Raw genomic sequence first — 14,016 nt, 5'->3', positions numbered from 1 at the left:
CTCTGTACTGTTATCTGTCTTGCCGCTCTCGCTGGCCAAGCAAGAGATGCTCTTATACCCAAACTGGAGACGGCCTGCCTACTCTTGTTTATCGTCAACGAGTGAGATCCTATACGCGAAACTGGCCTGTAATTGGTTGGCTCTACTAACTGCTGGGTCCATGGTCCACGACTTTAGCCCGACGGGCGTGTACTAGGAAAAATAGAAAATAGGCATATACGTATGTCTTTCTTAAACTATGTTTTGCTCGCGGTATTTACACATCTGAGCTAGCTGTTCATTAACGGCATGAAGATGGACGCCACGACAAAATTATACCGTGATATATTGGTAGTAAAAATTACAGTATGCAGGCTTTGTAGATGAGATGCTTATTACTAATAGAAAAATTGGAGAAATAATTACTGCTGATTTATACTAATAATTTTAATAGTGATAATACTTATATATCAAGTAATGAAAGGAACGAAGGGACGCTAAACAGTCCGAAACGCTTATACAAAAAACGTTGTCGGGAGGGGGAGGCGTTAAGCGAAGTAATGATTGTATCGAGTTATGATTGACTCTTAATTAAACGTTTAAACTTAAAAAAGATGTCGCCCATTGATGGAGCTGCTGGCTACGATTACTGTGCTTGGCGGAGAAATGGTGCACAATGCCAAGCCGGTCGTTAATGGACAACGGAAAGTGTGGTTTGCATAACAGGATACCGAGGTCAGAAGATTGGCTACCATCAGTGACATACTTTATGATAATACGGACAACCGGCATTGCCGCTTACGCAATTAGAATGTTAGGTCGGGTAAGTGAACAATTTGCTAGGGCTGAACGTACAAGGGCTTTCTGCCACAATGCACGCATATCCGGATTAAAACAGTTTACGGAGATTCAATCTTCTGCATAATCATTATTACGGTTATCAAATCCTATTATTGAAGGATGAGGAAGATACGATCGAGTTAAAAAGCAGAGGAATCATGATGGCGACATAAATATTCATCAATAAAGTTCAAATGTTAATTGCAAACTATTCCGTACGCCCTACGTTGTATAAAGAGGTTACCATAGCTAACTCTGTTATTTGCCAGCGATCTAGCAGGATATAAATAAAGTTTTCAAGTTAGACATGGCGCTTTAGGGATTCCCTGTGAAACTAAATGTTGCTTTCGCCATTGCCAAAATGGGCCGTAAACAAGTGATCATACACAGCCATGATATCTGTGGTAATTGTTATTTCAGTTACATGGTGGTCGCGCGAGACTCTGCACTGTATGTGAGGACACATGTGCGGAGATCATTTGCGGTTGTCAAACCGTGTCACTCGAATGCTTGTGCTGGCCGTGGTCTTACATGACGCAGATTGTGGACGCACGCTGCAGCAGTATGCTGGCAATGGTATTTGTGTCGCGATTTCAATGATGACGAACATGTACGATTCCTATTTACTCGTGCGTCGTGCTGATGGGGCACGTGCTGTTCGCATGTGCAACTAACACGCACTGCATTAATACACCGCTACCACCTGCATGCTGCAACGGTGTGTGTGTCGCGTGTCAAGATGATGTGGATTGTCCCTCTAATTTACCTGCGTGTGTTGATGGCACGTGTGTCGCATGTGCAACTAACATGCACTGCATTAATACACCGCTAACACCAGCATGCTGCAACGGTGTGTGTGTCGCGTGTCAAGATGATGTGGATTGTCCCTCTAATTTACCTGCGTGTGTTGATGGCACGTGTGTCGCATGTGCAACTAACACGCACTGCATGGATACACCGCTAACACCAGCATGCTGCAACGGTGTGTGTGTCGCGTGTCAAGATGATGTGGATTGTCCCTCTAATTTACCTGCGTGTGTTGATGGCACGTGTGTCGCATGTGCAACTAACACGCACTGCATGGATACACCGCTAACACCAGCATGCTGCAACGGTGTGTGTGTCGCGTGTCAAGATGATGTGGATTGTCCCTCTAATTTACCTGCGTGTGTTGGTGGCACGTGTGTCGCATGTGCAACTAACACGCACTGCATGGATACACCGCTAACACCAGCATGCTGCAACGGTGTGTGTGTCGCGTGTCAAGATGATGTGGATTGTCCCTCTAATTTACCTGCGTGTGTTGGTGGCACGTGTGTCGCATGTGCAACTAACACGCACTGCATGGATACACCGCTAACACCAGCATGCTGCAACGGTGTGTGTGTCGCGTGTCAAGATGACAGCGATTGTCCCTCTAATTTACCTGCGTGTGCTAATGGCATGTGTGTCGCATGTGCAACTAACACGCACTGCAGCACGACTGCAGCAACACCAGTATGCTGCAACGGTGTGTGTGTTGCGTGTCAAAATGATGCAGAATGTACGGCGATTAATACGAACTTGCCGGCCTGCACTAGCGGAACATGTGAGCAGTGTAACATGGATTCGCACTGCGTCAACGTCGTTGGGCTTCCTAGATGTGTGAACAAAGTCTGCGTCGAGTGCATCATAGACACAGACTGTGCCGCCGGAGAAATATGCGACGATAATCTCATGTGTGTTGTTGGGTGCACAGACGCATCGTGCATGGCTATGGATCCGAACTCATACTGTCCGGATGGTATTGCATGTGCATGTCATCCCATATTCACTGAGGTTAGCGGAGTCTGTACAGGTACGTAAATTATACGACCTATAAGTGACTGTATTCACCCATAGTCTTTACGAAATTACAAATTCCCTGATAGGCATTGTACATAATTTATCATCAGGGGCGTAGCAAACCTAATGCGAAGAGAGTTGATCTGGAGATTTCTCTTCAGAAAGTTGAGACTTCTCATCGCGTTAGTTGTTGTCGCATCTACGTTGTATTATGTGAAGTATTGATGTTATTGTTAGGCCTAGATATTTGATTTTAATTTTTCACATTGTTGAGCTCAATTCCATGAAGAGTGCAAGGTGATATTCGGGTCTTCTTCAGTCTGCTGATGTTAATGATTTCACACTTCTGTGGATTGAAGGACATCGTGTCTGTACATCTCGATCAGAGGTGATGGTTCTATATAACAGGGTGTCCTCATCAAATAGCCTCACATTAGATGTTATGTTGTCTGGAAGATCATTTATGTAATACAAGTAAAAAGGCTCGATTCAAGAACTGATCCTTGTGGGACTCCTGATGTAACATTTGCTACATATGTTACTTCTCCATCCAGTACGACAACTTGCGTTCTGTCTTCTAGAAAGCCCCTGATCCATTTATTAGTCGTCCATCGATGCCGTAACTCTTTAGCTTGTGGAGTAGCTTCTGATGGCTTACCTTATCCATCATGATGGCCCACAAAAATGCCTTGCTGAAGTCTAAAATATGACGTCCATCTGCTTTCCTGCATGCATATTGTTGGTGACTTCAGTGACAAACTCAACAAGTTGAGTTTCGCATGACCGTTCATCTCTGAAACCTCGCTGTTTGTCGAATAGATTGTAGAAGTGTATAATAGCATTAGACTTCCCGTGCTTCATGATGTTGGTGCAGATGATATATATATATGTTCCATGAGTTTGCAGGTGATACAAGTCAGTGATATGGGACGGTATAGTTACCTGGATCATTCTTATTTCCTTTCTTATAGATGGGACATTGGCTTTCTTCAAAACTGATGGTATAACTCCTGTCTGATATGATTTCCTGAAGATGATCCCTAAGATTCTGCTTATTGTTGGTGATGTCTTCAATATTACAGAGTTGATGTTATCTGGGCCAGGTGCTTTGTGAACTTTGATAAGTTTGATAAGTTTGATAAGTTTGTAGATTCCATTGTCTGTAATTTCAATGTCATCCATATAGAAGGGTAGTATGACTGTGTATCTTGGAGTTCTTTCGAATCTTTTGTGAATACAGATTCGAATTGTCTGTTAAGTGCATTTGCCTTTTCCTTTGCTGTATTAAACATGGTACCGTTCGCCTCGAGTATTTCTACGCTGGACTTTTCGGTCTTCATGTGTAATCACTTCATACATGTATTGTCAGATATGGGTGGGATATGCGAATGAGTGTCCCCACCTATTTCAAGGGGTTCTGACGGGTGACTCATCTACTGGAAAAATTACAGAAAAACGTAAAATCACGCTGTAAGAAAAGTATTTATCACGTATAGCATGCATAAATATTAGAAGTAGATAATAGGAAATTCCCTATTATCTACTCCTGATATATATATATATATATATATATATATATATATATATATATATATGATGCACATGTATAAATCATGTGTGAGTATATGCATGCATGAGAGTATACATAATGTGCATGCGTATAGTCACTATCACTTATTAATGACATAACAATGTACTAAATTTGATTTCAGCATAAATATCTCAGATAAAATGTTTTATTGACTATCTATGAAACTAAATTTGCCAATATATCAAAATCCTTTCATCTGCTTGTACGTGACGGTGCAAGTACCCACGCTGGAGACGTTGTAGCTGTAAATCGGTTCACTATAAAATATCGCTTTACCTTTTGTTTTAGCACCAGGTAATGATCTGTGTAACCAGGCTGTGATCCCAGCTGGATTCCCCAATGCGGGAGAGCGCCTACCCAACTGTAAACGAGGGGATGTGAGTAATCAGAATTGCTTCAGAGTTGGCACCACTGGGACGTTCGAGTGTAGATGCACGCAAAATTCCAATTGTGGTAAGACACTATATATCATTCTGTTCTATTCACATCCAGCGTACGCTTTGTGGTTCCTACCTTCATTATCGTAGTTTCCTGCATACCGTCAGCCGTCTGCTACGTTACTTACTCGTTTATCCATCCATATATCCATTAATCCATGCATGCATTTATCCATCCATCCATCCATCCATCCATCTATCCATCCATCCATCCATCCATCCATCCATCCATCCATCTATTCCTCCACCCATTCCTCCATCTATCCATTTATCCGTCCGTCCGCCCGTCCGTCCGTTCGCCCGACCGCCCGCCCGTCCATCCGTCCGTCCGGCCGTCTGTCCGTCCGTCCGTTCGTCCATCCGTTCGTCCGTCTATTTATCGATCCATCCTTCGATCCATCCATCCAGCCATCCATCCATCCATCCATCAATCCATCTATCTATCCATCCATCCATAAAATTATCAATGCTTGCCAATACTACCATCCTAGCTGGTAATCTGCCGCATAAATCATACTGTGTTTTACACCCGGTTAACACCGATAGCGTCATTCGGTTTCATCCAAATGTATTACCTGCATGTAGATTACCGATTGCCGTCTCTACAATTACCAGCTACTGGGGGAGTATCCCTTTACTATACGTCAATTCCTTATTGCTATATATATATCGTCATGCATGCGTGTGTGCATTTACGTATATATAAGTATTATTATTATTATTATTTCCAAAGTAGATCACGGCATTAGCGGGTGGCTTCTGGGTTGACCGTGTCCCAACCTGGGACATAGGGATTCAATCACTTAATTTTTCGCAGGATGTGTGCTGTTCCCAGTAGTGCGATTTTCTGCACTTCTTGGGCAGTGTGATGGCCAGGGAGTTCCTTAAGGTTCTTCTCAAAACCATTCGTTAGAGAGCCAAGGGCTCCAACCACCACTGGTACAATTCTCGTCTTAGTATTCCACATCCTCCTAACTTCGATCTCCAGATCTTTGTAGATGGTGAGTTTGTCTCTTTCTTTCACCATGATGTTAGATTCATCTGGTACGGCTACGTCAGTCAACAGGCATCGTTTTTCTTTCCTGTTGTAGAGCACTATATCAGGGCGGTTTGCAGGTATCGTGCGATCTGTCTGCACTGCCATATCCCACATTATGGTAGTATCTCCGATGTTAGGAACTGGTCTCAGAGTATGTTCATACCACTTGTCAGGTACTTGCTCACCAAGTTCACTGCAGATTGGCCAGTGCAGATAGCTGGCTACCTTGTTGTGGCGATTTATGTACTCAGTTGGGCCAGCACTGTGCATCCGGCGATGATATAGCTGATGGTCTCCTCTGCCTTGCTGCACATTCTGCACTTGCTGTTGATCGGTTGCTTGAGGATGTTGCGTTGATGGTATCTGGTGTTGAGTGCTTGGTCTTGGGCTGCAATGATCAGGCTTTCTGTCTCCCCCTTGAGCCCGGAACTACTCAGCCAGGCAACGCTTGCAGTCTTGTTGACAAATGGCCTGTCGAGGCTCTTGTTGAATCTTTAATGCAAAGGCTTGTCCTTCAATACCTCAATCTTCTCTGCTTTCATATTGGCCTTCAGTCTCTGCTTTGTTGAGGATTGGCTGGTGGACTGAGGAGACAAGTATTTGGCTTTGATTTCTTTAGCCTCGCGTAAGAGAGCGTGCTTTGATTTTCCAGACTGATGGATTTTGATAAGCTTTGTAAATTTGTCTTTCTTAAGCTCGATGTAGTTGCCTATACCTACAATGGCAGTGTTGTACGCAGACATCAGTTTAATGAAACCACGACCACCATTTTGCTTCTTAATGTACCGTCGCTCTACATCTGCTTTTTGGTGGTGGAGACCGTGCATGGTTAGTAGCTTTCTTGTCTTGCGATCCATCCTTTCAATATCGGATTGCAACCAGTTAATCACTTCGAAGATGTACATAGGAACTGGGAGTGCCAGGCTATTGATCGCTGTTATCTTGTTTTTTGAGCAGAGCTCAGACTTGAGAACAGGCGAATTCGGCAATAGTACTCCTTAGCAATGTTCTCCTTCATCTTTGCATGCTGAATACCATCACTTTCGTCTACACCAAGATATTTGAAGGTGTCCTCGTGGTTCAGACTTTGTAGGGCTGTCTTCTCATCAAGCTCGATATTTCGATTTTTTACTAGCTTACCACCTTTTAAGATTGCGGTTGCACACTTTTCCAAATCGAACTCATATTGCTCATATTGGTTCTTGGCGAACAGTTTAAGGTCATCCATGTGGAGCAGGTGGCTGATGGTGTTGTGTTTATCGACTGTAAATCCCAGGCCCTGTCTATTCAGCATGTTGGTAAGCGGTGTTAGTGCTAAGCAGAATAGCAGGCAAGAGAGCGAGTCGCACTGGAAGATTCCTCTCTTGATTGAGATATCTTCTGTTCTGAGGCAGCCTCCTTGAGTGAAGAGGAGCATTTCAGTCTTCCATTTCTTCATTGTAGTTTCCATAAACTGAATGATGGTTGGTGACACATGGTAGATTTTCATGGTTGCGAGAATCCAGAAATGTGGGACACTGTCGAAGGTTTTCTTATAATCAATCCACGCCATTCCTAGGTTCCTCTTGAGCTTTTTTGCCATGCTCACAATTATGTTACTGATGAGAAGTTGGCCTTTGCACCCTCTAGACGCTCTTCTACAGCCTTTCTGCTCATCTGTGAGGATGCCGCTCTTCTGTAAGTGATTGTAGAGGCGGTTGGAAATTGCAGCAGTGAGAATCTTGTAGGTGGTAGGCAGGCAAGTGATTGGTCGTTAGTTCTTTGGTTCTCTTGTATCCTTGCCTTTTGAAAGAAGGATTCCTGATGTCAACCACTTAGGGCTATTGCTTGGATCATTGATGGTGTCATTCAAGGCCCTGGTTAGTTGTTTATGGAAGGCACTTAAATGCTTAATCCAGAAGTTGTGCAGCTTGTTTGGGCCAGAAGACTTCCAGTTGTGGGTCCGCTTGATGGCCTGCTGTACCTCACACATTGTAATGTCAGTCCATACATCCATTGCTACATTCTGGAATGCTTCCTCCTCTTGTTTGATCCAAGTGGCTTTGGTATTGTGGTCTGTGCCAACTTCTAGTATTCCACGCCAGAATTGATAGAGTCACTCTTGAGAGGGAGGTTCCTTGATGGTGCTTTGCTGCTCGTTGAGATGCCGGTAGAATTTTTTGGCATCTTCATGGAAGAGCTTATTCTGATAGTAGTGCTCACTCCGCTTAGTAAACCTTCTCAACCTCTGAGCTTTGGCCTGTAGTTTCATCTTAATTTCTTGTTCGAGCTCGCATATGGTCTTATTCTCCCTTCGGCTCTTGCATAAGATGCTCCTGGCTTTGGCATGTACTTGCTTTGTTGTGACACCTTTTTTATTTCGCTAAGGATGGAGAGGTCCTTGCGATGTTATTATTATTATTATTATTATTATTATTAATAATAATAATGTAGATACATGCGAGTCATGAGGGCTATTTGTTAACTAAATTGGATAAGAATTTTAGATGTTATAGCCAAACCCCGAAGAGTGGCATAACGCAATACCTGTTAAACCGCCAGGGGTGCTGTACGCCACCAGATGGCGCTGTTAAATTGGCACTATATCAGAAAATCTTCAGGACCTCATGTCGTACGCATGTGCAAAGTTTCACAATTCTAACCAAAAATTCCCATTCCATGTGCTTCTCCGCCTTGTTTCATTATTGTTATTGTTTCATTCATTATCTGAATTTTCAGGGGCGAAAATCAGCTGCGCCAACAATGGCTGTACGGGCATACCGGAACTGGAGGTTTTCTTTACGTGTACCGAAGTAATGACGGCCATGCAGACAACAATAACGTGCACACCAACCTTTCCCCCTTAAATATTTTCTTCATTGCGTATGTTCGTGATGTGACAAAATGTAGAGCCGCAATTATGCATAACGTGATGCGATCCACTTAGAAATAAAGGAAGATGGTGGAAAATTTATATAAGATATTATCAGGAGTGAATAATAGAGATTATTATAGATCTCTATTATTCACTCCTGATATTATGATATTGATGTCGAATATGCATTACAGTTATATGTACCACCTAATCTCATCTACTGCATGCCACTGAATTAAAAATTGAATAATAATGATGATGATGATGATGATGATGATGATGATGATGATGATGATAATAATAATAATAATAATAATAATAATGATAATAATAATAATAATAATAATAATAATAATAATAATGCGGCTCGGAATTTGTGTCCGGATTTCTCTAAATGGCTCCATTGTTTTCCAAATACAGTAAATAATACCAAATTGTCTACCTGAGTGCCAATAAATTCGCACCACGTACATAGCAAAGAGCCATTGAGCATTGTTAAGCGGCTGTATCCGTCCGTAACAATTTCCTCACCCACACATTGATTAAAGAGTAGGCGCAATATCTATTGGAAAACCGTAAATACTAGATAAATAAACATCAGTATCGTAATTGTCTGGAGTTCCGTTATGTTTTTTCGTGAGAAAGTGCGCATATTTAAGATATGGAACTAGAAACGTCACCTGCCAACAAGACGCGCGCGTTTGGCAAACATCGGCAATTTTCGGGTTTGACGTGATTTCCAGGACGCGTCTCGCGTTGTCGTGCAGCGCTAAGTATGATCGTGAACGAGCGAGTCTGTATTTTTAGTAAGAATTCGCTAATTTTACAATGACATGCTTATGTGTTGCGATAAATTGCTCGCACATAAGTAGCAAATTCTTTTAGTGGCCTAATGACACTGACTTGATGAAGAAATGGACAGGATTTGTTAAATTAAAGGGAGGAAAGTGGAAGTGGGTGCTGTATCACATCCGATACAAGCGTACTACTACTAGTAGTACTAAGTGCGGCTTTTCAGCGAGGATTTGCGAAACTCCACTCAGAGAACAGCAATACATGAAAAAGTGCGTTGCGCACACACTCTGGGTCAAATCTTAAAACGTTTGCCGTCTCGCGGTCATAACGTAAAAGCCTTGAACATGTGATAGAGAGGTTGGTAGAACGCAGTAAAAACCTCTCATCTCGACGATTTTTCTATAGCGTAAACCCAGCTTAACGCACTCCCTCCCTCCCATTCCACATTTAAAACTTTGAGTGCGATCTAAGATGAGCACGAATCCTGAATAGCCTCTAAATTTCAGCTTTCATTTTGAATACTGCATGTCCAAGGAGAAAAACTCTTCGAATCGATCATAACATACGGGATACGGCAATTAAAGTGCAAACTTAATATACGATTTACGCGTAAAATATGTGCGTGTGTGTCGCGATAACGATTGTTTTTTTATGAATGAAGATTAGCTGGAACCAGTCACCTGTGTAATATGTACGTAATATAACCAACTCAATTCTTGAGATATTTGCGTCCTGCTTCCGAAGTACTACAAAACGTGCGTATATATACTTCGTACAATCCCCCTGAAATGAAACTGTCTAAAATTTGTCTGTTTGTTCGTTTGTTTGACCTGTTTGTTCGGGACGAATTCATCTGATCAGGATCACATAATCTTGATCTGCTCAAACAAAATCAATATAGATAATGTATTTTACGATCAATTTTACACGCACACGACGCACACGCACACGTAAAATTTTGCACAAGGGAGAGATAGCGATCCGCTAGGGGACAGCTCTGATTGGCTAATTTTGTCTCTTATTTATTTGTATTATTTTTGGCTAAATTTTTTTCATTTTAGAATTAGGGTTGGGGTTAGGGATTTATTGTTTTAAATCATTCTCATTTAGACCTACAGCATATGAGCGTCATCTCTTGGTGGTTTCCACATTAATTTTTATCAAAGCCGGCTTATATACACAGTAAAGGGTAATTCTCACCGATAAAGTACCATGGTTCCCATTCTGTATTATTAGCAGTTTAAAATTAGTACTTTCTGTGCCAGTGGAAATTAATTTTCATAAATAAATCACGGAGTTTATTATTTCTCGTCTAGATAAAGCACTAAACATGACGTTCCCCGAGAGAATTGCGCAATAGCTTTTAGATAAAAAGTCCAATACCGGCGATTAACATTATCAACGAGACATATTTATCACCACCATTCGAATGAAGTAATTGAGGATCGCTATACATAATTATGGCCTTCCTCAAAACGACTTCGTCTGAGAGAGCTCGGGAGTTGGAGTGAAGTACCGACGCTCTCTGCCCTGAATGCTACATTGAGTTGCTCGTACATCGTCCACACTGATCGACTGTCGTTGTCCGCCGCGCCGCACAGCGCGGAGGCATTTACCAGCAGTGCCCTGGTTGTCGTCATCGTCAGCGGTGGTGCGGACGTAGCCCACATCGAGCTAGAGCACGCCGACTAGCTTCGCAGCGCATAGGGGGCGCTGCCGCCGCCGCGCATGACACAGCAGCAGATGATTCGGACAGAACGGGCACTGACGTCACGCAGGTGGCACAGGAGTAATAATACTCCCACGGACAATTAAAAACGACGGATTAATTAAGGAATAATTAAGCTAGTTAGGTTTTTGGAAGAGGGGATTAACACACTATTTTTTCAAAAAAAAGGCATAACATGAATAACAAACGTACAATATAACCTTAAAGTTCTTCGCTATAAAATATAGCTCTTAACTTTTTCATGAGTAGGGGAGTAATGTAATGAAGCGAAGTCATTACGATATTTACATTACGATTACAATGCCGCAGGACAGTCACGGGCCTTTGGCCACGTCTACTTCAAGGCTCAGATTACGCAGATAAGCAAACCCTTTCTAACTATGGCACCGTGTCGCCGAGCTGGAGTCGTAAAGAACAGATTAACGATGATCATTAGTCATTAGTCATTAGTCATTAGTCATTAGTCATTATGATCATTAGCGAGGGACGTAGAACTGCATAGAACAAAGAGCCCCTATTGTTGAGAAATGGCGACAGTGGTCAAGATGACCACTGGTCTAGACATCATTAACCTACACTAAAAATCCGTGGCACTACTAAAGTCACGTGACAAATCCAAACTCGCATAAATACAGCCACTTTTGAACAGAAAGAGAGAACCACCCAGTCGATTTGTGAGTATGTTAGTGTCAAGCGCTTGGTCAGCGCTTGACCGTTTTCGTATGTATATATGTTTCATAGTTTAGGTCTTACCGTATTCGTGTTACAGTATGCGTCTTAAAACGCATGTATTAAAACTCCTTTTAAGACTGGTACTTGTATGTGCGTGTGTAAACTCCTTTTAGAGATCTTGCATTCTATATGTAACTAATAACTTGTCTCTGTAAGTTTTGTGTAACAATTAAATAGACATTTGTTTGTACGCTATACTTCCGTGTCTGTCTACTTTGTGATTACCTCAGGTTACATAATTACCCGCACCATAGCAGAACCTGGGAACAACATCACATGGTATACACTATACAGTCACGAGCCACACACGAGAGTACACACATATGTACGAATCTTTTCATCATTACAAGTGTCGTTTAACTGTCTCCGGCAATGCACACGCACGTTGTCAGCAAGACGACGTGACATATATAGGTCACCTCGGAAGATCTGTCGTTATTACATGTGCATGTCAAACACGAATCGCGCCTGTTAAACATCATATACTCCGCAAGGGATATATACGCAAGTGTCTACTTTACATGGATGGCGTTTATGAAATAAGATATGAGATATTTTCATAGAAATCGTGATGCCTTTTTAACTTTAATGTTTGTGGCAAAGTATAAAAAGAACACGACCCAAAGATGGAAAGTAAAACCATTGGCGGAGTCGTTTATTTTTACGTAAAACAGGTAAAGAAGACGATAAAACCTAAACGTATTTCTTGCGGAATGGCTTCTAATACAATGTAATTTTGACTAACAGTGTTACAATTAGCAAGATATTTCTGTTAACAACGCCTCATTAAACCTCTTATCAACATGGGATACGACCGATATAGCATTTACTTTTTTTTAATTATTTGGATAAAATATAATGTAACGACGATTTACGAGATGGCTACATTCGCGGGAATTCGGCTCTTCTACCTTTCTGACATCACCCCATTGCTAAAATTATCGCCCGTATTAAGGCCAATTTATCGTCATTATATCTACAAATATAGCTGGATTTAACAAATATGGATAAGCCTATGTTGGTGTCCGACACACGGGTTATACACTGAGATCGGTGGCATGGGCTTGATGCTCACCGCGGCGAAGATTACTGCGTCAGAAAATCTGCCTCTCCTCTCTTATAATATTGATGCCATTATATGTAATCTGTTCAGTTTGGCGCTGAGGCAGCAATAACGTACAACAGTTTGTGCTCTAAAACTATACTGTAGGCTGCTATATGAACTGGCAATGAAAAGTATTGCGTAGGAATTCGTCATTTTATATGCAAAGCGAGCAAATGACTGGAGAATGATTATATACGTGTAATCATATGTGCTTAATGATATGCGCGTTCACTGTCTACGATATTACCACAACGTCACGCATCAGCAGCAGCAGAGGAAATGCCAACCTGACATCAGCATCATCGATTTATCGGTATAATCAGGAGTGAATAGCAACAATTGTGACTTTATTCACCACTGATAAAATGATAGCGTCCAGTCAGTGCAAATGTTAAAGGCACCATTTCCCATCGATGTCCACAGCAGAGTTGGCGCAAATAAGCATCAGTAGTGTGTGTTTTGTTTCTGACAGTATACCCGATGCATAATTTCGTATTAACATTTTATTATGTTACAATATTAATAGTGATGGTGATTAGCCCCCTATATGTACAACATTTCACTATAAAATAAAATTTAATTAAACGATTAAGTTATCTGATACATATCGTTTGTTAAACACCAATGCCGTAAGACGATGTTTGCAATGACAAATGAGAGCGGTATATATTTTTTTGTATAAGTATTAGAAAATAGCCATTATTTATGCAGTGGAATCATAATGACATGTAGTATTTTTAACTGAATAACACACCATTTAGGAAAGATATTCATCATTGCTAGTCAATGCATGCAGTGTGTTGCAATATCAATGAAGCATTTCGTTCCGATATACGGTAAATAGATGTATACATACTAAACAAATATATTGATAATCTTATTACGATCGTTTATATACATAAAGATACAACTATATAACGAAGGCGAACTAGTACGTCGCTGCGTGGTGTCTGCAGAATTACATTACAAACATTATGACTCACATGTCAAACGACAACTCTATTATAGACATTTCTTACAACTAATCGAATAGTAATGAGCATCATCACTCGCGCACGCGCACGCACACGCGCACGCACACGCGCACGCAC

The 14,016-nt window shown here is 41.6% G+C and overlaps 1 protein-coding gene across 1 annotated transcript; it reads left to right on the top strand.

Annotated features, from left to right (window-relative positions):
• Positions 1-2,252: 2,252 nt before the first annotated feature.
• Positions 2,253-8,658, top strand: LOC106805295 (keratin-associated protein 9-7-like). The gene is made up of 3 exons (XM_014806832.1): positions 2,253-2,656; positions 4,523-4,687; positions 8,429-8,658. Exons 1-3 carry the CDS (start codon positions 2,263-2,265, stop codon positions 8,554-8,556), a joined length of 687 nt encoding a protein of 228 aa, XP_014662318.1. The 5' UTR covers positions 2,253-2,262; the 3' UTR covers positions 8,557-8,658.
• Positions 8,659-14,016: the final 5,358 nt, after the last annotated feature.

This window comes from Priapulus caudatus, unplaced genomic scaffold (assembly GCF_000485595.1).
Source record: "Priapulus caudatus unplaced genomic scaffold, Priapulus_caudatus-5.0.1 Scaffold108, whole genome shotgun sequence".
Classification (NCBI taxonomy): domain Eukaryota; kingdom Metazoa; phylum Priapulida; class Priapulimorpha; order Priapulimorphida; family Priapulidae; genus Priapulus; species Priapulus caudatus.
This window is presented reverse-complemented; position numbering and strand designations above follow the sequence as displayed.